At 32.2% G+C, this 24,355-nt stretch overlaps 3 protein-coding genes across 3 annotated transcripts; 2 read left to right on the top strand and 1 right to left on the bottom strand.

The window, feature by feature from the left end:
- Positions 1-2,208: 2,208 nt before the first annotated feature.
- Positions 2,209-5,815, top strand: LOC127748413 (alkane hydroxylase MAH1-like). The gene is made up of 2 exons (XM_052262916.1): positions 2,209-2,703; positions 5,615-5,815. The coding sequence occupies exons 1-2, from the start codon at positions 2,209-2,211 to the stop codon at positions 5,813-5,815; spliced, it is 696 nt and encodes a 231-aa protein (XP_052118876.1).
- Positions 5,816-16,208: 10,393 nt separating this feature from the next.
- On the top strand, positions 16,209-19,515 carry LOC107492242 (uncharacterized). Its single transcript, XM_016113244.3, has 8 exons — positions 16,209-16,341; positions 16,693-16,778; positions 16,976-17,171; positions 17,835-17,989; positions 18,240-18,383; positions 18,473-18,576; positions 18,730-18,883; positions 19,133-19,515. Exons 2-8 carry the CDS (start codon positions 16,704-16,706, stop codon positions 19,220-19,222), a joined length of 918 nt encoding a protein of 305 aa, XP_015968730.1. The 5' UTR covers positions 16,209-16,341; positions 16,693-16,703; the 3' UTR covers positions 19,223-19,515.
- Positions 19,516-19,712: 197 nt separating this feature from the next.
- LOC107492241 (aspartic proteinase) lies at positions 19,713-23,474 on the bottom strand. Its single transcript, XM_016113243.3, has 14 exons — positions 23,341-23,474; positions 22,408-22,780; positions 22,267-22,327; positions 22,076-22,170; positions 21,871-21,983; positions 21,587-21,755; positions 21,443-21,482; positions 21,276-21,340; positions 21,045-21,158; positions 20,887-20,939; positions 20,579-20,732; positions 20,363-20,482; positions 20,133-20,221; positions 19,713-19,997 (listed from the first exon to the last, which is right to left on the bottom strand). The coding sequence occupies exons 2-14, from the start codon at positions 22,765-22,767 to the stop codon at positions 19,913-19,915; spliced, it is 1,518 nt and encodes a 505-aa protein (XP_015968729.1). The 5' UTR covers positions 22,768-22,780; positions 23,341-23,474; the 3' UTR covers positions 19,713-19,912.
- Between the last annotated feature and the right edge of the window lie 881 nt (positions 23,475-24,355).

Genomic DNA, 24,355 nt, shown 5'->3' with positions numbered 1-24,355 from the left:
TTCAATCAAGGTGGAGATTGTTAGGATTTGGTTGAATTAGTCCCACATTGCTTAGGATAGCAAATGGAGTCGGTGGCCTAGGCTATAAATATGAGGCTAAGTTCTCCATTTGTTTTTGCACCAGTCAGAAACACTTTAAGCTTGTATCTTATTTTTCTTTTCCTCTGTACTCTTTGATTAGAGAGTGTTGTGAGGTGTAGTTAGATATTTGCTTTGAGAGAGTGTGGGTGTACTGGGGTGCCGGTGAGAGAAAGAAGTCTATGTGTTGTAACAATTTTCACATAGTGATATTCTCTGGTTGTCATTTGACAACAGCCGTGGTTTTTTCTCCGGTAATTAGAGTTTCCACGTTAAATTCTTGTGTTGTGATTGTATCTATTTTATTTTTCTGTCAAAGGTGTTTTCTCAAGGGGGAATGGTGTCTTATTCCCAACAGGTACGACGACGGGGATGATGGAAGGCAACAGGGAGGCGGCACAACGATGGTGACGGCAACAACGCTGAAAGAGAGATGAGGACGACAGCGGAAGAAGAGAGAGAAGGCAAAAGAGAGGAAGAGAGGTGGACAAAGGAAGGAGGCAGTGGCAATGCCGGTAGTGGTCGCGGTGACAATAGTGAAAGGAGAAGGCAGTGGTAGAACAGAGGTTGGAAGGTAGAATGAATTGGAAAAGAAGAAGGACAGTTATGAAGATAGGGTAAAGGATAAAATTGAAATTTTAAAAAATTACTATGGATAAAATTGAAAAAAATTGTGTCTCATGAGTTAATGTCTCAGTGTTACAACTTGAAGGAGATACACAAAATACATGCATTTTATGTACATCTATGTGTAACCGTATCCATCAAAATTTTGTGTCTCAACAAACAAACAGTATACACGTTCCACTGTGTCCATGTCTCTAATGGACATGGACATGAACCAAACGGGGCTTAAGGAACAGATTTTGGTAGGACTAGACAGGCATATCAATTGCCACTTTTATTTGTGTTATGTATAATATATAAATAATAAAAAATGTTTGGTTATTCTGTTGGTCTTATAGTTTTATTAAATTTGTAATTAAATTTTTATATTTTTTAATTGAGTTTCTATACTACTTTTAATTTTATAATTAGATAATTTTTAGTGTAAAAAATGTTAGAGTTAACTAATATGTTTTCACAAATTGAAGATATTCATAATTCAAAACTTAATTAGATCTTTGACCGCATATATTTTAGAAGAAATATTCTATTAATTTTAATATTTTTAACATAAAAATAACCTAATTACAAAGTTAAAAGCAATATATGAACTCAATTGAAAAGACAAAAAGTATAGAAATTTAATTAAAAATTTAATAAAACTATAAGACCAACATAGTAACTAAACCAAACATTACTTTGAACATAAAATAGTGGGTGAAGTGTTCTCTTTCTCCCGTACAAAAAAAATTCTAGAAGACTTTTGCTTTGAGGGTTGTCGTCGCCGCTCCAACCTTAGTAACGACAGCCCTCCATCGTTTTTTCTTCTCAACCTCCAAACTTCTCCTCCCTCTCCTTTGTTCTTTTTCACCCGACCTACTTTCTTTGTTCTTCTTCTCTTCTCTCAATATTTTTCCCTTAGTTTTTCGTATTTTTTTCGGTCTCTAGTTTGATTAGATCCGAAAATAAAAACTCCTTTTTTCTTATTCTTTCCTTTATTTTTCTTCCACTTTCTCTTCCTCTCTTTTTTCTTTTTTGATTTTAGTCTTTTTCTCTGAATTCTGTTTCTATTTTTTTTATTTCTAGTTTATTTTATTTTATTTTTGTCTTCGTCTACAATTGTCACCGGAGGCTGTTATCGGACTTGAGTAAATTAGCTCTATGTTTCTGATTTTAATAATCGCTTCGTGATTTTTTTTTTTCTATTTTATAGGGATACTTTTGGTTTCCTTTATAGTTGCTAGATAGTAGTGATTTGATGCTACAGATCTTTTTAAATTTAGAAAAAAAATTCTATGAAAAAATATTTTTGTTCATCGAAAAACTTTTAAATTTAGAAAATATTCAAATTTATATAAAGAAAAAGATGTATCTTACTGCCTTACAGTATGTGTATATAAATATAGAAACAAAAGTGATTTAAATTTCTCTTTTGTTTCTATCTTTTAAGTTTTTAGTAATCAAATATTATTTTTTTATTAGATTATAATNNCTATGATGATGATGGGTGAAGAAAAGGGCAAAATGGTCCATGATGATAAGTTTCTAAGAGATGCTGCATTCAATCTTTTTGTAGCTGGAAGAGATACCATAACTTCGGGTCTTACATGGTTCTTTTGGCTTGTTGCTACACACCCATTAGTCGAGGCCAAAATTCTTGAAGAAATCGAAAAGGTTTTTGGCGCTGCTGTCCGAGAAAAATGCAAAATTTTAGGGATGGAGGATGTGAAGAAGCTAGTTTACCTACATGGTGCTCTATGTGAAGGTTTGAGGCTATTTCCACCTGTTCCTATTGAACGTAAACAATCATTGAAACGTGACACACTTCCGAGTGGTCATTATGTTAATCCAAATTCAATTATTTTGTTGTTTACTTATGCAATGGGAAGGTTTGAAGAGATTTGGGGAAAAGATTGCTTGGAGTTCAAGCCAGAGAGATGGATATCTGAAAAAGGAGAAACAATACACGTTCCATCTTATAAGTTTATTAGTTTAATGCAGGTCCAAGGACATGCTTGGGTAAAGACTTGTCTTTTATTCAAATGAAAATGGTGGCATCTACTATTTTGCGCAATTATCGTATACAAGTTGTGGAAAATCATCCTACTACCCCAGCTCATTCCATTGTGCTTCTTATGAAGCATGGCTTGAAGGTTATCATAACAAAAAGACAATTTTAATTCCATCAACGAATTTCAATATCAAATGTCAGTGTATTTGTGTATGGATATATATATCGTTTAAGTTATTTTTAATATATATTTTGTATTTTGATATGTATTTTATATGAATAATTGAAAAGTTAGACTAATCTTTGAGTTAATGATTTTTTATTTTGAGCTAACGATAAAGAAAAAGCTACTCCAACCAGAGTCTATATATATATATAGAGAGGTGAATTTTACCAGCCCTCTCTAAAACAATATGTAAGTTATCCTTCATGATGTGTCACATTTTAATTGATTATTATCTTAACTATAATTGGGTTATTTTGTAATTTATTATTTTAGATAGGTAATTGTATAATTTTTTAAAATATTAAAATTCTACCCCGTTAATTGAAACACGTTCTCACGCAATCTCTTTCTACAGTGCATCATTCCTTAACGGGTCATTGAATTCTCATGACTCGTAACTTCCCGTTCTTCCCAGCGCCGACTTCATTTCTATCTTTTGTCCTCTCACTCAATCCTTTTTTTTTTGCCATAACTCATGAATCACTCCTTACCAACATCAACATCATTAATGGTTAGTTCAGTTATTAAATTTTTTCATTAAAAATATATCTTTATTTAATTACATGATGGAATATATATTTATTACGGTGGGTAACCGGAGATTAATGGGCTAGATGGCGTTGGTTGGCCCAAACGTATAAAGAATGAAGCTTCAAGTGGATCTGCAACTCGGGAACCTCCGTCCGACTTGTGTGTGTGAAAGAATGGGGGGTGGTACCTGCAAAGACACTCCGATGCCTAAGTCAGCAAAGGATTAAGCAGGTTTTTAAGGTATTGAAACTTAGAGATACCTGAGGGGTTTAAAAACTATAATATTAACTATTTTTTATTTAAAATATCATTTTTACATTAATTTTTAAACTGTTATATTGGTCTCTTCTTTAAGATTATACAAAAAATAATTTTTCATAAAAATAATTTGTTTAATCATTAATTAAATAATAAAATATTAATAAATTAAAAATTAAAAGAATAAAAATACTATAAAAAATACTTGTAAAAATGTTGAATTTTATCATTTTAAATTTGTGTTATTAATTTTAATAATTTATATTTTTTAAATAATTTATGTATGATAAAAGATATATTTACTTGTTTAGAGTACAAATTTTATTATTATATTTATATATTCCTGATTTTAATTATACTTTTAAGTACTCAGAATAGATTTATTTTATTATATTATATTTTACATATGAATATATATTCCATATATTATTTTTAATGAAAAAAATTTAATAACCGAATTAACCATTAATTATGTTGGTAAGGAGTGATCCATGACAAAAAAAGGGGATTGAGTGAGAGGATAGTAGATAGCAATAAAGTCGGCGCTGACTATACTGGGAAGAACGGGAAAGTTACAAGCCATAGAAATTCAACGACTCATTAAGGAATGATGCACTGTAAAAAGAGATTGCGTGCAACTAAGTCAGCGCTGCTTACCGGGTAGAATTTTAATATTTTAAGAAATTATACAATTACCCATCTAAAATAATAAATTACAAAATAACCTAACTATAGTTAAGATAATAACCAATTAAAATGTGACACATCATGAAGGGTAACTTACATGTTATTTTAGAGGAGTTGGGTAGAATTTACCTTTTTATTATTACATTTTTCATCTCAAATTTTTTGAATGAAAATAAATTAGATTTTCATAATTTGTTCTAGTTTATTATCAAATAAAATACAAAAACATAAAATTTGTGTCTCTGTCCATGTGTCTTATTCTATCCTATTTTTAGTGTCGTGTCCTGTTCTCAAAAACAAACGCAGTCTAAACTCCTAATAAGGTCACATCACATTTATAAATCACCTTTAACTACCTCCATAACCATACTTATATTTTAATTAATTTTAAAAGGATAAATTACTACTGTTTTAATTCTTCCGGTTTGAGTTAAGTTATAATATTATTTCTAATGTTTGAAGCATCTTATTTTTATCTAAAATATTTTATTTCGTCTTATTTTAATTTTTTGGTCAAAATTGAATTATTTTTCTTTAAAAGAAATCCTTTTTTTATGAGAAGTGTTAGGGACAGTAACTTTTATAATTTATAGTTATTAAATAATTATCAATAATGTTTTTAATTGTATGAGATTTTATTCAATAATGTTAAATTATTTACTTTTTTTTGTTAGTTACATACCGATCAGAATTTAATAAAATTGCTGGCTTTCTAGACTTTTCCTTCTTTTATTATAACTTTCTTCTAGATAATAATAAAAATAATAAATGACCATTTGTACCCATGAAAGATGAAAACGATGACATTTGTACCCATGAAAAATCGAAACTAATCTTGTACCCATGATAGATGCTGTCTGTCTAACAAAAGTGCCCTGCCTTGGATCTGAACTTAGTTCGTGGGTTTCCAAACCTACGTGGCACTCCCACCCCCCCAAAGCTCCCAGCAGCATCAGACAAGCTAAAATTTTCAATCAGCAGCCTGAATCAAAATAGTGAAAACAGCAGCATGAATCAAAATAAACCTAAATCCACTATCCAACTCAGATTATCTAACAACCTAAGCAACTAACATGCATTTCTAACTAACCAAATTAAGCAAAATGAACTAAAAGCAATACAATGAAAGAAACAGAACTCAACAAATGAAAATAGAAACCTGAAAAGCAGAGAATGAACAGGTGAAGGGAATATGATGGCTAAATTGGCCGGGGCAGAAGCGGCGGCCTGGTAGTGGCACTGCTTCAATTGCAGCAGCGGAGAGTGAACGCAGCCATGAAACAGAGAAAAACGAAGGGGATGGAAGACACAGGGGCTGCACCATGTTCTGGTCGTTCCATGGGAGAACGGAAAACGGGGCTGGAATTGCGACGGTGCTAGGCTGGTTCGCGATGGTGAGACAGGGTGAGACGGGATGACAAAGAAGGAAGAAGAAGAGGGGAAAGGGGCTCATCATCGGTGTCGCTGTGGCTCGTCGACAGTGCGGCGGTTCGGCCAGTGAGAGAGAGGGAGGAGAAGGTGGCCGGTTCGTTGGTGTGGCTGAGGAAGACAGAGAACACGCAAAGGGGAGAAAAGGGAAGAGGGTTGCGGTGGCTCGTAGAGGCCGACGGTGATGGTTGGCGGAGCTAGGGTTCGGACAGGGGAGTGGTGACGGGTTGAAACGCCGTAAGGACGCTGCGGAGAAGGTTGGGTGTCGCGGCTGTTTGGTGGCAGACGAGAGGAGACCCAGAAATGGAGAAGGTGGTCGCTGCCGCTCAGGGTTTTGGTGGAGAGGAGGAGATGGCGCTGTGGTTTCTGGGCTCAGCGGAGGTGAGAAGAGGGGAAGAAGAAGAGAAAGGGGCGCGGCGGTGTAGGTTGTCGCCGGAGGTTGTGGTGAAGAAAGGTGGCTGTGGCGGTGCTGAGGTGATGGTGATGGAGGTTATGGTGGGTGGGAAGAGACAGTGATGGATGGGGATGATGATGAAGAAGATGAAGATGATGATGGTGAATGGTTGGCTCAGATATAGCTTTTGGGGGTGGAAGTGCCACGTAGGTTCGAAAACCCACGAACCAAGCTCAGATCCAAGGCAGAGCACTTTTGTTAGACAGCATCTATCATGGGTACAAAATTAGTTTCGAGCTTTCATGGGTACAAATGTCAGCGTTTTCATCTCTCATGAGTACAAATGATCATTTATTCTAATAAAAATCATAATTGCAATGAGTAGTTATAGTGATTTGAGAAAAAAAATACTTATTTTCTATTTTTTTAAACAAATATTTATTTTATATTTAGACGACAGACTTTTAAAAAAATTAATATTAAAAAATAAAGTATTATTGGCTTTTAAAAAAGATAAATAACATATTTTAAAAAAATGTATTTAAATATGCTTAAAATTTAATAAAAATATTTTATTAAAAAACTTTTTTTTCAATTAAACAAAGGTGAGTTTGGATTGATTTTAATTTTTTTAAATATTATTTTTTAATAAACAAAAACTATTTTATATTTAGATAGATTTTTAAAAAGAATTTTTAAATATTAAAAATATTTTTTGCTTTTTTTTTTAAAATAATTTATTTTTTTAATATAAGTATTTTTCTTAAAAGATGTATTTAAATGTGTTTAAAACTTAATAAAAGTTTTTATTTTTGATAAAAAAAATACTTTTTCCATTCAAATAAGCCAATTTAAATTAATATTAAGTCAATCCAAACTAATACAATAAAAAAACTAAAATATAACAAAATAAGTTATTTAAGATAAAAATAAATTAAAACGTTCTAAATATTAGAAACAAAATTAGAACTTAACCTAAACAATAGAGATGACTAAAGCAGTACTTATCCAATTGATAATTAGTCGCTGATTAAGAGCAAATTTAGATTATGCGTATTGCATTTTTACATCTCTATCTCAAATAATATGGTCTAGCCGTCTAGAGCATTTATAAGTACAGACACTATAATTTTTAGGAATAAATTAAATCCCTCAATTTTAATATAGCGTGAGCATCAATTAACCATGCAGCAGTGAAGTGTAAAGTGTAGCAATAATCTCTAGACATTTACCACAATTTTCTGATTTTTTTGGAATATCTTTTTAATGCTTTGTTAATTATACAGGCATATAGTGCAATTGGAATTACATATAATAATTATTGAATGGAGAGTGTTATGGCAGAGTGTTAGATAAACAACGATCATATTGAATAATATAAACAACCACCAATTAAATAAAAATACACTATATTTTTAAATTATTTACCTAAATCTTAATATTAAAATAACCATTCATACCCCTAGTGAAATGAACATCCGATATATCTATTATTCACATTATTTAGTATTTTCATTATCTACCTATACTTTTTTTTATCGAATTGAAGGACTATCTAATTCCACTTCAAAGTTAAAGCGAACATTACTAAACAATAACCAATATATACATGAAAAAAAAGAAAATGAAATATATAGTTATTACTTACTAGTTGCTACTGTGCTATACTGTTATGAAAATAAATTTATGAATTATTAATATGAAATCTATAGAACTTAAACATATATAGCGTGAAAATTGTACCCTTAAGTGTTCTAATTCATTATTCTTAGATGCATATATATGAATCTAATAATTAAGCATGAGAGGAGAATTGCTGGGATCGTAATTAATAGAACGAACTCATTGTTCATATGCATGTTACAAGTAGAAGAAGCATTTTCTTATGTATATATATATTGATGAACACACCAAGTTCACATCAATAAATAAATAAACAAGATGTAATAAATTGATAGAATAATATATAGTTGCATGTAGGGTAGGGTTAGTAGAAGATGAGAGTTGCAAATCAAGTTGAAGAAGGTTCACAGAAAGTACGGCTCCTACGGTGAGCAATGAAAGCATCAGCTTTCTTGTCAATGCCGGGTTCTGCAACACCCCAACGACCTTTGTCTTCGTCACTTGGCCACACTTTTCCCCATGAATCACACATTTCACACTGCCCTACTCCTCTGCTCTTCTTCCATTTGAAGACCCTCAAAACAAAACCAGACAAACTCATCAAAGAAGACTTCCCTTGCCTCTTGTTACCTCCCATCTCAACTTCTCAATAATCATAAATTCATAGTGCTGCTCAATTTATAGTGCTAATTGCTGGGGGAATAAATACTACATATATAGTACATTCAAAAAGGAGAAAAGTTTTTAAAATGTGATATTTTTCAAAATTGTCTAATTATAAAGAAATTATTTTTGAACAACTACTTTAACTTTTTTTATATATATTTTGATTATTTTTTTTTGTATAACAACAAAAGAAAGAGAAATAAAAAAAAACGAAGACTAACTCTTCTTCAGACTGATTTGATTCTGAAAACAGGACAGGACAAGACAAAACAAAACACAAAAAAAAGAGACACAAAAATTAGTATCTTATATTTTATTTAATGATAAGTTAAAATAAATTATGACTTTTATTTTGTTCATACACAAAACTTGGGAAGAAAAATATGAATACAAAAATTGCGAGAAAATATCATTATTTGGAGTTCGAATATATTTAATTAGGTACGCACTTGTTCATTTATTTTGTAAGAAAGTCAGCCACACCATTTGTCTTTCTTTTCATGAGATTAAATCGCACGGTCTAAGATTGATAAAATTTAATGTTAAAAATCTTCATGATTATATCTCTCTCTACTCTAATTTAGACAATCTAATTTACACTCAACTTTCTTGAATTCTATTTCCCAAGCCAGCGGCCAAATCGCAATCAATTTTATAATATTTTGATAGAGTAAAATAGTAAATAGTGAATTGTATCTAGCTAGGGAAGAATCTAACACAATGAGCTCGATGGGGTTCAATGGTTGGTACCACATTTTGGTAAAAGCTAAGGCACATTTTGTGTGGTCCGCTAGTTTTAGTTTTGTACTTGACACACACACACTTTTGGTGAAGACTACTGTCAATAATGCACGATTGTTGGTTATGCTTTGAATTTTGTACTTGCTTCTACTCCTATCAAGATTCACGTTATTACTTAAATTATTGCTTCTTTCTCATTCATGCACTTTATGCAATTCACTTTTCTACACTTTGTGCTGCTTATGGAATCAATTCTTTATTTTCATGGCTTCACGCCATTTATGTATAACATAATTCACACAACTTTCAATCTAACCTAACACTCGGCTGCATATGTTTGAATTTCTCCATTTAATCAGGTTCGATCGTTACTCCTCCCAACCTAGTAAAAGCTTACCCTAATTTTGTGCTCACTGAAGTTTTTTACCTAACACCCTACTCTTATTCTATGTTACTGATTAATTAGCTTCATATTATTCATGAGCGAGTATATATATAAAGTCTCCTATTGTCTAAAAAAATTACGATTATTTCAAATAACATTGGTTAATTTTGTCATTTTTATTTTTATCTTTTGTTGATTAAAAAATTGTATTTTATTTTTTTTACAGTTGTGTTATATATACAAAAAAAAACATTCATATAAAATACATATTAAAATACAAAATAAACACTAAAAATAAATTCAATATCATACATTTATACACAAACATATATTGACTGATTTGACCATTTCTTTTAACTAACAGATTATCGGTTTATTCCATGAAATTTATTAATTATGTCACGTTATTATTGTACCACTCAATTTATGATAAATAGAGCTATGCGTTCATTTGAATGAACTTCTTCAGAAAAGATGAATTAAAATAATGGTTAGATTTATCTGAATAATCAAAATTAAACATAAATTATGATTTCTTCCTTGATGGAAAGTCCCTGCAGGCTTGATTTGCATGTAATTTGGTAAAAAGGGATAAAGGAAACTCGACCACAACAGTGGCTGACATGAATCCAAATGTTAGAGTACGGTTCTATCTGCTCCTTAAACACTTCTTTGACCAACAATTCCAACACCTATCATTCACATTCACTTCATTTTTTATTCATATCACATTTATAAGTTTTCACCAAACTTCGGATAAGTGTAAATATCATTTGTTACTATTCTGGATATTGGCAGAGCAATAATTATTAGTTTATTACAAATTTTGTATCAATCGAGACCTTTTTTTATATTAAATTAAACATGTTCAATTGTAAAATCAGTGATCATGATCACTTGTTATGTGCCACCTAGGTGTAAGAAAAGTATCTCTTTATCTATCTATTTATCTATTTATAATATATAAAAGCATATACCAATTCTCTCCGCAATAAATTTAAGCCATTTTTTCTTTACTAATAACGTCATATCAGCAATTCTAATTAATGACTTGGCAAAAGATAAAAACCAACCAATTACTATTTAGTAAAATTAGTAAAATGTTTTTAAAAAATTAAAACAAAAAGCTTTTATCTATTATTATTCAATTGAAACATCAAGTACTAATTAAATGCAATAAATATATATTAAAAGTATCATAATAATAATTATAAAAAATTTCAGTTACAAATATTCAAATTCTACAACTTATACATATTAAGACTCTTACTACTCTTTATTTCTTAATCTCTCATACTAATTGTCAAAAATTTTTGAATTTAATATAACATTTTTATATATTTTTCATTTTTATTCATTTATTTTTTTAATTATTTACAAATAGAAAAAAAACCGCAAAAAAAAAGACAAAGTATAGCCATTAATACGAATTGAAAAATGAAAAAAAAAATACTCTCTAATATAAATAACCTATGTCTTTTTTAAAAATAAATAAATTCAAAATCTATTTATAATATGTTCTCTAAAATATTTTTTAATATAACATTTATTAAAATATACTATATAGTATAAATAATCTATCTCTCCGTGAGTCTCACTCTAGTATTATAAATAACAAGTTAATTAAGAATATAATTTCAGTAATTATTATAGATGCTAGATAACTTACCTTTTAAATTAATTTTGAGTGACGAATTAAGCTATAATTTATAATTATCAGTCTTACAAACTTCTTTGGTATGCCTCAACTTCAACTAAGGTATAGATATAACTTGTTAGTTAATTAGCTTTACTAACTCTTTGGAGTTTTTTTTTTAATACAATATTGTAGATATCAAGACACTCCGATATTTAAGGATATTTAAGTAAGTATTTATTCGAACAGCGAAGAGTTTTGTAAAATGATTCAAATGAAGTTATTTTTCTCATGTGATTTTACAACAATTGGGACAATGTGTCCGTTTTTACATTTATAGATCAATTACAAGAGAAGCTTTGAAATGACAAAGTTATTCTTGTTTATTGATGTTAACATTTATTTATTTGTTTGTAGTTGAGAGAGGAGTACATGATGTAAACTGTAATGAATAATATATAGTACCTAAGTACAAGAGATGGATGAGAGTTACAATGAAATAAAAAATAATTACAAAATAAAAGAAACAAAATTGTTACTTCTGGACATGATGAGCTGCATGGCAGTGAACTTCAGAGTCAGAAATGCGTTTCTTGTATTTGGCAATGAAAGCAGAGGCCTTCATGTCAATGACAGGATCAGCCACACCCCACCTTCCTCTGTCTTCATCACTAGGCCACACTTTTGTAACTGCCTTTGTCCCTTCTTCATAATAATAATTACCTCTCTGCCTGTTGTTTGATTTGAAAATGCTGAATACAGACATGAATGATGAAGATTTCCTTTGCCTGTTGTTGCCCCCCATGGTTAGATATGAATGAAAAACACACACACTAAGACTAGTGTGTTGTAGTGTGTTGAGTTAAGTAGAAGTTGGAGGCTAGGTGTGTCTCAATTTATAGGACTAGGCTAGCTTTGTGAAGCTGAGAAAAGGGTAGGGTGTGGAGAATCTGATTCAATTGTGAAACCATGCAATGACCAACATTCATGGTTCAAATGAAAACTGACAGTGGAACAGTGAACAATGTTCCAACTTTAATAAAAAGGCACATTTTCTGTGGTCCAGTGGTTTCTATTTGCCCTTCAATTTTCACTTCACCCTTTTCTTTATTTGTAAGACAGATACATTTTATTATTGGATCTTCATGCATGACTTTTGTGTACATTTGTACGTACGTACTAGAGTAGAGTAGAGTAGAGTAGAGTAGACTTATACCTACCTACCAAATTTCCTTTTTATGCACTCACTCTTATTATTGCTGGTGCACTAGGATTTATCCTTTCTCTCTTGGCTATACTAACATGCATTATTCACTCTATTGCAACTTTACAGCTGCAAATTTCTTCACTGGGCAACAATTTTTTATTCTAATCTTAGAAGCATAATAACTAAACTTTTAGCATTCATTTCACAAAACTTGGAATATAATGGCCTTTTCTAATAACAGAGAAAATATTGTATAGAAAGTAGGACTAATGAACTCAAGTTCTTTCAGATATACTAATTTCTTAATCTAAAGTTAATTAACTCAAAATTCCAACAAATTTTCCATCAGCTTGTATAAAAAATAATTTGTGATCAGGTTAAGATTTCCATTAAGGGGAAAAGCAAAATTGTATATGGATGAGATATTTTTGTGTGTTTACAATGACAATGCCTAAACATAAAATGAAGACAAGAAATGCATAACTTTAGCATAAAGAATAAGAGGAATTGGGTATTGAGTGAGTGAAGTGGTCAAAAAATGCTTTCATGTTTTTGTATTTTGGGGCATATAGTGATGAGTGTAAGGTTTAGGTGTTTCTCAAATATTTTAAGACAAAAAGAGAGTTCTGTTTAGGTGCTTTTTGAAACAAAGTTCATTATTCTTCTAAGCTATTCTCTACCAACCGTAGAAAAGTACTTAGTGCCTTTGAGATGGTGACCAGCTAAGAGATCAGAAGAAAAAGGTTCACAAAAAACAGTATTACATCACAAGTTTAATTTCAAAATTGCTGTTCTTGGAAGGAAAATGAACTTTGGTTCTTTAATTTCCATCATTATCTTATTGCCTTCAAGCTGTCATGAGGAATCTGCAAAAAATCTTAATTATATTAAAATTAAAATACCTTTTAAGGGCCAAGGTTTGGCATACCAACATGTACTTTTAGGCACACGGAACTGTATATATTATATGTGTATTCCCTTTTCTATATTTATATATAAAATATAATTAGCCCCTACAATAATATATTCCTTCTTGCTATTTTAAGCCATTGTGATGTGATGGTGCTTCTCTTTGCTGTAATCACATTTAAGAATAATGAGGACAATCTTATTAAACGAGTTTAGCTTCCTTCCATTCATATACTTTAGATAAAGATCATAGCTGTTATAATTAAGAAGAAAATAAGTTCACTGAATTGAGTATGTTATAAAAATTAAAGCAGGATTGTGTGAAAGCGATATCTATCTCATAACATCTTCTGAGAAGGTTAACTTCATTCCTAGGATTTTCAGCATAATGCTATCTATGTATGTATATAGAGCTATGTGAAAAGCAACGTAGAACTAAGCTAAAGGTTCTTTTGATGCAAACGTTTCATCATCACTACTAGCAAAAGCTGCAACATACATATAAATTAAATGATCTTTTGGTTTGGATAGACAAGTTTCTCTGTACAATTTATTCTCTTCCTTTTCGATATTCTAAAACTTTATATCTTGTACATATATATCTATCTAGTCTAGTACAAATTTGTAGCTATTGTGGGATTTATCTTAGAGATATTCGCATCTACTGCGAATAAAATAAAATGGTAATTAATTATGTTAAAGGGTCCTTAATTAGATATATAATTAGCATGCTTTAACTGTTTTTGCGCTTTAATTTTCGTGATGGATTAATATCTACATATAAGTGTTTTGTATTTACAAGCTTTACAAGTCTAAATGAAACCCATCCAATAAACGGGTTGCTTGTTACGTGCATTTTTAACAGAATTTTAAATCAATTCAAATCAATTAATGCACAAATATATAAGTTCCATTTTTCAAAATATTTCGTTTTTTTTCGAGTTTCTTGCCGAATTTGTTGGATCTCCTTCATGCTTTCTCTCTTTGCTTCGTTTTTTTTTATTTTCATGGTTTCTGAAATAGCATTGAAATCGTTTTGAAGATAATGGAACTTTAGAAATACACCCAAACGATTACATAAATACACCTAAATGGTTACAAAAATACACCCAAACGGTTACAGAAAAGATTATAGAAATACACCCAAACAGTTACAGAAATACACCCAAAGGATTATAGAAATACACCCAAAGGATTTAAAAAATACACCCAAAACAGGGAGAGACAATATATTTCTTCTTGAAATCTTTTAATGTTTTGCTGGTTAAGGATACATGGTAGAGACAATCTAGAAGAAAAACTTAGAAAAACAGTAAAATAGTACCTTGAATAATGTTTCTTCCTTTTTTCTGGTGATTTTTGATGGAGATTTGTATCTTTTCTTCTTGATTTCTTCTACTCTTTGCGAGGCGTTTTGATTGAGGAAGAAGAGGAAGAGTGAACGTGTTGTGGAAGGGGCGCTTATTTTTTCCATCATGGTTTGCGTTTTGATCGAGGAAGAAGACGAAGAGTGAATGTGTTATTAAAGGAGTGCGTGTTTTTTTCTTGGACTTGGAACAACTTGTATAACTTGTAAGCCAAAAAGCTTGTATGTGTAGCAGGCCTCTTTGGTGATATGGTCTCCATAGCAGATACAAGAAGTTGATATAAACTAAATAAACTGGTGCTTGTTACTAGTAGTAATCAATTGCATAATAAGAATTTTGATTCTTTAAATTTTGAATTTTTATTTTAGATGATAAAATGTGATTTCTCGTTCTTAAATAATTTTTTTCTCATATTTTCTCTTAATCCTACTTATAAAATAAATAGTGAGATATCACATTTTTCTCTCTAAAATAAAATTTAAAATTAAGAGGATCCAAATCCGGATAATAATATTCATCATTTCTTTTATTATATTTTCTAATTAATAAATTTCTCTTCTTTAGTCACTAAACATAAATTTTTGGATATTCATTGGCCAATAATCAATAAGTAATTTCTAATTTTGTTCAACTACATCTTTTGATAAATAAAAATTATTTATAAAATATATCGTTTAAATAATTATTAACTAATTTATTATTATCTAAGTTCTATTTAAAAGTTTGTTATTAACTAATAAATTATAGAAGGTAAAATTCAAATTCAATAAACAACTATCATTTATACTTGGAGTTTATTCTTAAAAAAAATTCTCACTCTTTAAGGGTGAATCATTTCTTAGTGTTAAAAATTAATTTTTCATCATAATTAGAGTCAATATGTTAAAAATAAATAAATAATATAAAATTATTGGGTTCAAATTATAAAAAATAAATTCTACTAATTAAAAACCGTTGAATTATATTGTCTTCATCTAACCATTAATCTATTTATGCACTAATATTAGTGCAAAATGATGTAGCATCAAAAAATCATTCACCTTTTTTTTTAGTTGTCTACGGTATCTTTCAACCCAATAGGTCAAGGATTAATTTGTTGTGGATCTGAGTTCCATTTAAAGGTCTACCGTTGTGGATCTGAGCTCCATTTAAGAGTCTACTATTGGTCAATGAGTTGCTGCATGCACAAGATGGAATTCGAACTCTCAACACTTACTTAAAAGAACTAGTGAGCTGACTACTCGACTAACCCAAGTTGGTTTCATTCACCCTCTTTTATAGTTTGGGTTTTAGGCTTCTTTCAATTTTATGAAAGATTAGTTTAGAATTTTTTGTAGCAACAGAAACGGCCCAAACCCATATTTTCAAAAGTCAATAGTCAACACGGTCCATTCTTAATTAGTTAATTAATTTATGTTTTTCTTTTTCTTTTCTTTTTTTATTACAAAAATAAATCGGTGTGATCCGTTTATTTTCGTGATCAAATCTGAAATATCAATAAATCTGAATGCTGAAGACTATGCATTGAAATCCCAAAACATCATCCAACGCAAGCACCGTATCTTTGCCATAACAACTTTGAATTAAGGTATCCTCTTTCCGATACCATACACTCTTCTGAGCTAGGGTTTTCTCAATCCATACTCTCTATTTATTTATTTATTTGTTTATTTCACAGCTGGGTTTTGGTTGAATTTCAAAAGGGTTGTGCAAAATCCTAGCTTTTCAACCTGGGTTGGGTACTTTTAATTTTATGTAACTTGAACTACATGGATATATGTACTATATAGGCCTGCTTTTCAATTACCCGGAGCTTGTAATTTCATATGTATGTTCAAAAGCTTGTGTTTTGAGTAAGGGTTTTTGATGTGCTTGTTGATCCTATGTCAATAAATATCTTTGCATCTTATTGTTATGTTTGTTTCTTGTGACTTTGCAGCTACATGCATAATGGACTATCGTTGGACCAATGGCAGACAGGACACTGGCAGTGGCCGAGACAGGAGACAACATAAAAGAGACCAGGTACTAGATTTGATTTCTTTGTTTTGTTTGTTGAAGAAGCTGTTTGAGTTTTATATATATATTTTTATCTGCTACAAGTTGCTGATTTAAGAAAATTAACATTTGATACTGGTAAGTGGTAAAACAATTATGTCAGCTTGCACAACTATTGTTGTTATTTCATTTCTATATGTGTTGAGATGAAGTGCTTGTTACAGGCATATCAGGACTCCTTTGTTGAGAATTCGTTGGAGGATTTTCGTTTGCCGATCAACCACAGGCCAACAGAGAATGTTGACCTGGAAAATGTAGAACAAGCATCCCTTGATACGCAGTTAACATCATCTAATATTGGCTTCAAGCTTCTCCAAAAGATGGGTTGGAAAGGAAAAGGTCTTGGGAAGGATGAGCAAGGTCTGTTATTGTATTATTTTCATCAATAGTTATCAATCTCTTCCTCTCTTTAATCTACTTAATAGGAATGCATTTAGCCATTGTCTATCCTTGTATGCTGTGTGACTTTCATTAAGTCCTTTATCATCAATTCTTAGTGGTGTTGATGAACTCACAAGTTTTTCTTCCCGCTAAATCACTTATTGCAGTGGTATATAATACCCTATGAACATTCAAAACTTAAGAATGTACATCTCACTGTTTCTTCTTTCTTGTCCATACATCTGCATGTAGTTGTTTTCATAGACTATTGCAGCAATTATTGTAATTCTATCTGTTATATTTTTTCTTTTCGTAAATTTTGTATCCATTAAGAATAAGAATAGTTCCCTATGTGGCATTTAGAAACTCCAGTTAGTGTTCTGCAAAGTAAAAACACTTTTGCAGAAGAGTTGCGATACTTCTCTTGTGCTGCTTCATTATTTAATTTGTTAATGGTGGGCTTGCACTTTACTCTCCTGGTAGATAGTCATTTTGGTAACAAAGATAATTTTATTTTCTTCCTTTTAAATATTAATTGTGTATGTTCCTAACTATGGGATGCTTTGGCAAAATACAATTTGGTTTTGCCATACACTTGGATCAAATGATTTCTTTGTTAAATTGTCCATCTAATTCGTGTAGGAATCATTGAGCCAATAAAGTCGGGGATGAGAGATCCAAGACTTGGGGTTGGTAAACAAGAGGAGGATGATTTTTTCACCGCAGAGGAAAATATCCAGCGAAGAAAACTAGATATTGAGTTGGAGGAGACAGAGGAAAATGTGAGAAAGCGGGAGGTATGCCTCATAATTTCCTTTGTAGTTGTTCTTAGTGCATGAACCATGTAGTAGTATTGAGGTTGATGTATCCATTTTCTTAAACCTGAACCTAGTAGCAGAAGGCAGCATATACCATATATGCATGTCTTTTGACCGGATTGGTATGTCATAAGGAACCATCAACTTTGGAAGATCTTGAGAATTTCCTGCAGTTTTTATTACCTGGTGGCTTCTTCTGCCCTGCTTCGTGCACATTATGAAAATTCAGGTGTTAGCAGAACGCGAACAAAAAATTCAAACCGAAGTGAAAGAAATTCGAAAGGTGTTCTATTGTGAACTCTGCAACAAGCAATACAAATTGGCAATGGAATTTGAAGCACACTTGAGCTCTTATGATCACAATCACAGAAAGGTAGTCAATTTACTTAAATACTAACTTGGTTCCCAAATTGGCACAAAATTTTATTTTTCTTTTAATGCAAATTCCTTGTGTGATTACAGCGTTTCAAACAAATGAAGGAAATGCATGGTAGTAGTAGCCGAGATGATAGGCAAAAACGAGAACAACAGCGTCAAGAGAAAGAGATGGCGAAGTTTGCTCAAATGTATCGCTCTTATACCTGTTCTACCTTTTGTGTGTTGATCTTTCTGTAGAGTTCTTTTAGTCCCTCTTGCCCCCTTATGTTTCTTCCATGGGTGGGTTTTAACTTCCTTCTTCCCATGTCATCTTTTACTCTGAATCCCTTAACACTAATCAGGGCTGATGCACAAAAGCAACAACGACTTCAACTGCAGCAAGAGTCTGGATCAGCATCAGCTTCGTCTGAATCAAAAACTGCTACTGCACTAACAGATCAAGAGCAGCGGAACACGTTGAAATTTGGGTTTTCTTCTAAAGGCACTGCTTCCAAGGTATATATATAGATCAAAGTTTTGTAAAGAAATCAGGATTTGGTCTCATGATGGTTGGGTATATGCTTAACATCTTTCATGGAATTGCATCATTGACTACTTGATGTTCTGTTCAAACTCAAGTCTTACAGTTCCTACCGAGACTTTTTTAACTATTCAATGTTGCGATATTTTTTTCGTCTAAAACTCAAGGTTTTCTGTCTAAAATATTTGTATGGTAGCACTGATTCTTCCCCCTAATTCATGCAGGTCTCGGTTGGTATCAAGAAGCCAAATATTGCAAAGAAAAAAAATGTTCCCATTTCATCGATTTTTGGCAATGATTCTGATGAAGAATAGTGGAACCTTACTCTTGCTGCTCTGACTCAGCATGATACTACCTGATATATCCTCCAAGTGGATTGGTTTATGTGAAATGTTGTATTTGATATTTGTCAGAATTGTCAGATCAAGAACATAATATTTGGGTTCTATTGATTTGGAGAGTTGGAAGTTGGGAGTTGGGTGAAAACAATATACCTGAAAGAAATATTATTCATGGGGTTGAATTCTGTGTCAAAGGATTATATGTGCGTGAAAGAAATATTATTGATGTGACGCTATTCTGTCTTTAAAGGGATTATTTATGTGAATCACTATCCCTGACACTTCACTTACGATATTGCATATGTTGTTTCAAATATGCATGTCTTATACGCCATTTGATTTTAAAAATGAACATCAAACCATAATACTCAATACCAATTTTATTCATAAATTAACAGTTTCTCTTTGGTAAAAAAAAAAATTGAAGAGATACATATATATACACTGGAAATCCTGAACAGTGTTAAACATGGAATGAAATGAAACTCTCTTAATGTAAAAAGCACAGTATTTTACTATTTTATCCTACATTCATAAATACATTTGTGGAATCACAAAGTGAACCTGAAATATAGTAGTAACAAGTTTTAAGAGTTGCTTTACAAATTACAACACGAGCAATATTATTACAACATCATGGAAGATAATCCTCCATAAATCTGGTTAAGCAGATTTAGCAAAACCAACTTGGAGATTCCCGTAGTCAAAGACAGTGTGATAGACCCTCATGAAAACATCCCCAAGAATCCTGCACACAAATAAAGTAGTATCACAGAAAAAGGACAAAGCTCAGTATCATGTGTAGTTAATCCCATACCAAAGCAAGTTTAAGCATAAATGCCTTTAAATTGATTGATAAATTAATATAAACAAGGTAATATACCAGAGAGGTCCCCTTGGAGCAGGAACATCAAGAGCAATAAACCCACTAAGGCAGACCTCTGTAATGCCTTCTCCAGTTCTCAAGATATACTGAAAATACCAAAAGCAGTTTTGGAATTAACACAGCAAACTCACGTGTTAGTGTTAGCTGCAATTCATAGAAATTAGAAAATAACAGCATAATTAGTAGTGAAGGTAATTTTCCAGTTCACTGAAATCCCAGGGCCTAACCTGGTCTGGTGTAAGAACGAAAGGTTTATCGCCAATAGTAAAGGTAATGTTTGGCATCCGAGAAAGACTATCACAGCTTATCACTGACTCTCCAGATGGGCTTGGCAGGCTCTCACAAAGCTGCCAATTTTCAAAACAAACACTCAATATATGCTTATAGCATACAAGTACGAACTACGGCTCAAGCTTGTTAGCCGGATGATTCAGAAGGCTTACTTGATTTACATAGTTGAATACTCTATCCTTCGTATTCTTTTGACTTAGTTGATTTTGGATCCAAATCACAAGCATCTGACAAGAAGAACACAAAGGAGTATCTTTGGCAGACACCTCACTCTGAACCTTTTCGGTCACCATCTCAATCCCAACACTGCACAGTAAAGGGAATGCAAGTAAATCTAGAAGCCTTAAGTAGGCCGGAATATTGCAGAACAAGCAAGGTAGGTTAAAACCTCAAAAACAATGGAAGCAGAAAAGAATACATCAACAGGTAAAAAGGCTTATCAAATAAAGGATTTCCAGACCTCTTTTTGCTAGAGCATAACCCAACTTGCGAGCATATTTCTCCTGGTTGTACCTGCAGACCCAGATAAAATTTATGTTCAATGAGTGGAGATGCATCTGGACAAATGTCGGCCACAAATCATGTTCAAATGTTCACAGGGAAGGCAGGAAAACATACCCCTGACACTAAAAGATCCCAGATCAACTCTCCATATTGAGAGACAACTTCCTTACACTCTACACTCAGAACTCCTTCAGCACCAATAGCATGGTTGATTTCAGCCACAACAGGCTAAAATCGATCACGAGTCAGTGTATATCATAGAACAGAACTCCGTGTGAGAGGGAAAAAGGAAAGAAAAAGAAAACCAAAAAAGAAGAGAAAAGATGCAAGCATGCAAGCACATACAGTTGGACCAGCAAGCAAGGATGTTCCAGAGTCCACAATTGCAGCGCAGCCACCCTCACAAACACCTAAAAATAACAATGATATTTGATATACATAAATATTACAGAATTTGGCGCACTTCGAAACAAAGAGCGAAGTTGCAAATTGTTAGAGAACAATAAATTCACCTGTTGAAACACCTCCAATATAAAAATCTCCCATCTCAATCTGAGAGAGAAAATTTTCACGTTAAAATTTTTCTGGTGTAAAGGATTATATTATACATATATAAAAGGAATTCCTAGATAAACTAAATCTTAAATTTTGCTAACCTGCCAGTAACCTTTTGTAGTAACTGGAACATAAATGTGTTCTCCTTTGAAGTGCTTAGGGTCAACCCCACCAAAAACTAGTTCACCACCCTTTTTCGCATTTGGATCCCCACTGAGCCAGAAAGAGAATACCTTCTCGTTGACAAGATTTTGATCCATCATCTTGTACCTATGGTTGTAAAAGAATGAACCATAAATTAAAAGGCACAGTAAATATTCATCATACTTAATCTAGCATGTAAACCAGACACATACAAAAACAAGAAAAGGGTCAAAATATATACCATACTGGCACTGATTTCTCGACTGAGATCTCTTGAAATCCAAGCCCAAGTATGCCGTCAAACTTCGCTGCCAGAAAGGTAAGACTTCCTTCACGAGTAGCTTCAATGAAATCCTGCAGATTATAATAGTGACACGTGTAAATTTGCTACAAAACCAAGCAATTTATGTTGGGAAGGAAGCTCATGAATAGAGTCAGTCTCTCACCTGATTCTTGACAACAGCATCACCGACTTTAACACTATCTTGACTGAAGAAACCAGATATTGATCCAGTACCATAGGCTATTTTACATGATGTTCCTGATTAAGAAGTTAGCAGTAGTAATACTATAATTCAGTGTTTTCATCAATCAAAGTTCAACATAGTGAACATGAATACTTCAAAGATAACATTACCATTTTTTATGTATGTTTTAGATTTCTTTGGCTTGTACCAATTGTGTGTATAGCAAGCAAGCTGGAAAAGAACATTAAGTCAATAGGATAAACTTGTATTTACAGGGTTGCAAAAGCACAAAAGTTAAGCAGTGAACTCACAGAAAAATAGCACTTGGAGGATGGAACCCAAAGGTTGGAACTGCCAGTATCAAATATGACAGTAAAGGGCTGTGGAGGTGTGCCGATTCCGATCTCGCCAAAATACTGAGCATCCATGTAATTCTTCAAAGGTACTATATCTTCACCATTTGACCCAACAAAATACTTCTCATATGCACCCATGATTGGCCTTCCAGACATTAAGACTTCTCTCGCCTTTTTAGCAGCATTAATACTTTGAAGATCAAGAGGCCTTTTGCTCAGACCAACTCTCAGAAGTCCAAATGAGAAAGAAGGAAGAAGTGAACAACATGTTACAGCCCATAAACAGAAAACCAGTGCCAAATGCTTGGCCCCCATATTCAGGGAAAATCTGTCACCAAAAAGAGAAAAGAAACTTCAAGTAAGTTGCGCTGAATACAATGCTAACTTTACACAGTATAACAATAATGACACTATGAAAATTTAGTCTATTTTCTACACTACCAGAGCATCAGCTTCGTATACAAATAATAAGACATAAAATCAGATAAACTGATAAACAGAAAGTTAGATATTATTAGGCAGCTGCTGGCTTCATTTTCTTACTAAGCACTCAATGCTAAACGTGAAAATAGTTGACTTTCTAATATCTAAGCTACCACAGTGAGTTTTGAATTTGATCAAAAACGATTTTTTGTTTTTCCAGGTATGGTCAATAAGGCAGTGACGGAAAAAAGTCAAAGTTTAAAACGGGACCAAATCCTTTAACTAATGCTACAATTTCATACAGATCCCGAAGATACGAATAAGAATAGAAACATCAAATTCAAGACCAACGAAAAAGGGAGAGCAAAACAAGATCGTATTCAGATAAAACACCGGGGATGAAGGATTATTACAGCAGAAGAAGTAAAGGAGAAGTCAAAGACGGAATGAAAAGAAAAATGAAACCTTTGTTGGTGGATTGAAGCTTGAAGCGCAGAGCTGAAATGGAAATTGAAAAAGGAGTGAGTGAGGTGCACCCAAAAGTTGGAAGGTCGCTAGTCGCTACCCAATATTAATAATCAATGTATCCTCCACGTTGGCCAAACCAGTTAGACGATAATTCAATTTCATCCATCAACGCAAATTTTAATTTAATTTTTAAAATTTTAATTATCTTTATTTAATTTTCAAATTTTATAAATATAATTCATATTAATTTGTATATTATTTTTATTTTGACATTTAAATAGTCCAAAAAAAATATAATAAATAATATTTATTAAAAAATTTTCACTTAAAACAAATAATCCAATATTTTTTTTAAAATATTTGAGCGTCAAAATCAAAATAATATTATTTTATAAGTTTTAGCATGATATTTAATTATTTATGTCAATATTTCATTAAATTTTTTATTCAAAAATTATTCTAAAGACTAATATAAATTATGTTTGTAAAATTTAAAAACTAAAAAAAAGTAATTAAAATTTTAGGTACTAAATGAAAATTGAATTCAAGTATAAATTCATGAATCAACAACAACAACAACAACAAAGCCTTGTCCCACTAAGTGGGGTCGGCTACATGAATCAAACGACGCCATTGTGCTCTGTCGTGTATCATGTCTACAGAGAGACCGTTTACATGTAGATCTCGTTTGACCACCTCATGGATGGTCTTCTTAGGTCTTCCTCTGCCTTTCGCCCTTTGTCCATCTTCCATCTCATCCACCCTCCTGACTGGATGTTCTATCGGTCTTCTTCTCACATGTCCAAACCACCTGAGACGCGATTCAACCATCTTTTCCACAATGCGTGTTACTCCAACTCTCTCTCTTATATCTTCATTCCTTATTTTATCCAATCGCGTATAACCACTCATCCATCTCAACATCTTCATCTCTGCCACACTCAACTTATGTTCGTGCTCCCCTTTAGCCGCCCAACACTCCGTACCATAAAGCATAGCCGGTCTTATAGCG

This window comes from Arachis duranensis, chromosome 6 (assembly GCF_000817695.3).
Source record: "Arachis duranensis cultivar V14167 chromosome 6, aradu.V14167.gnm2.J7QH, whole genome shotgun sequence".
NCBI classification, from domain to species: domain Eukaryota; kingdom Viridiplantae; phylum Streptophyta; class Magnoliopsida; order Fabales; family Fabaceae; genus Arachis; species Arachis duranensis.
The sequence above is the reverse complement of the archived record's forward strand: the minus strand, read 5'-3'. Positions and strand labels throughout refer to the sequence as shown.

What these genes read in the sequence shown, in the direction of transcription:
- LOC107492241 (XM_016113243.3), bottom strand. Translation starts at nt 22,767, where the DNA reads ATGGGGGCCAAGCATTTGGCACTGGTTTTCTGTTTATGGGCTGTAACA. An exon ending in CTACAAAAGGTTACTGGCAG is followed by an intron (nt 21,483 to 21,586) that starts GTTAGCAAAATT and finishes TTTCTCTCTCAG; the next exon opens with ATTGAGATGGGAGATTTTTA. An exon ending in TATTGGAGGTGTTTCAACAG is followed by an intron (nt 21,341 to 21,442) that starts GTGAATTTATTG and finishes TGTTATTTTTAG; the next exon opens with GTGTTTGTGAGGGTGGCTGC.
- LOC107492242 (XM_016113244.3), top strand. Translation starts at nt 16,704, where the DNA reads ATGGACTATCGTTGGACCAATGGCAGACAGGACACTGGCAGTGGCCGA. An exon ending in TCTTGGGAAGGATGAGCAAG is followed by an intron (nt 17,172 to 17,834) that starts GTCTGTTATTGT and finishes TAATTCGTGTAG; the next exon opens with GAATCATTGAGCCAATAAAG. An exon ending in ATGATCACAATCACAGAAAG is followed by an intron (nt 18,384 to 18,472) that starts GTAGTCAATTTA and finishes GTGTGATTACAG; the next exon opens with CGTTTCAAACAAATGAAGGA.
- LOC127748413 (XM_052262916.1), top strand. Translation starts at nt 2,209, where the DNA reads ATGGTCCATGATGATAAGTTTCTAAGAGATGCTGCATTCAATCTTTTT. An exon ending in AGGTCCAAGGACATGCTTGG is followed by an intron (nt 2,704 to 5,614) that starts GTAAAGACTTGT and finishes TGGCCGGGGCAG; the next exon opens with AAGCGGCGGCCTGGTAGTGG.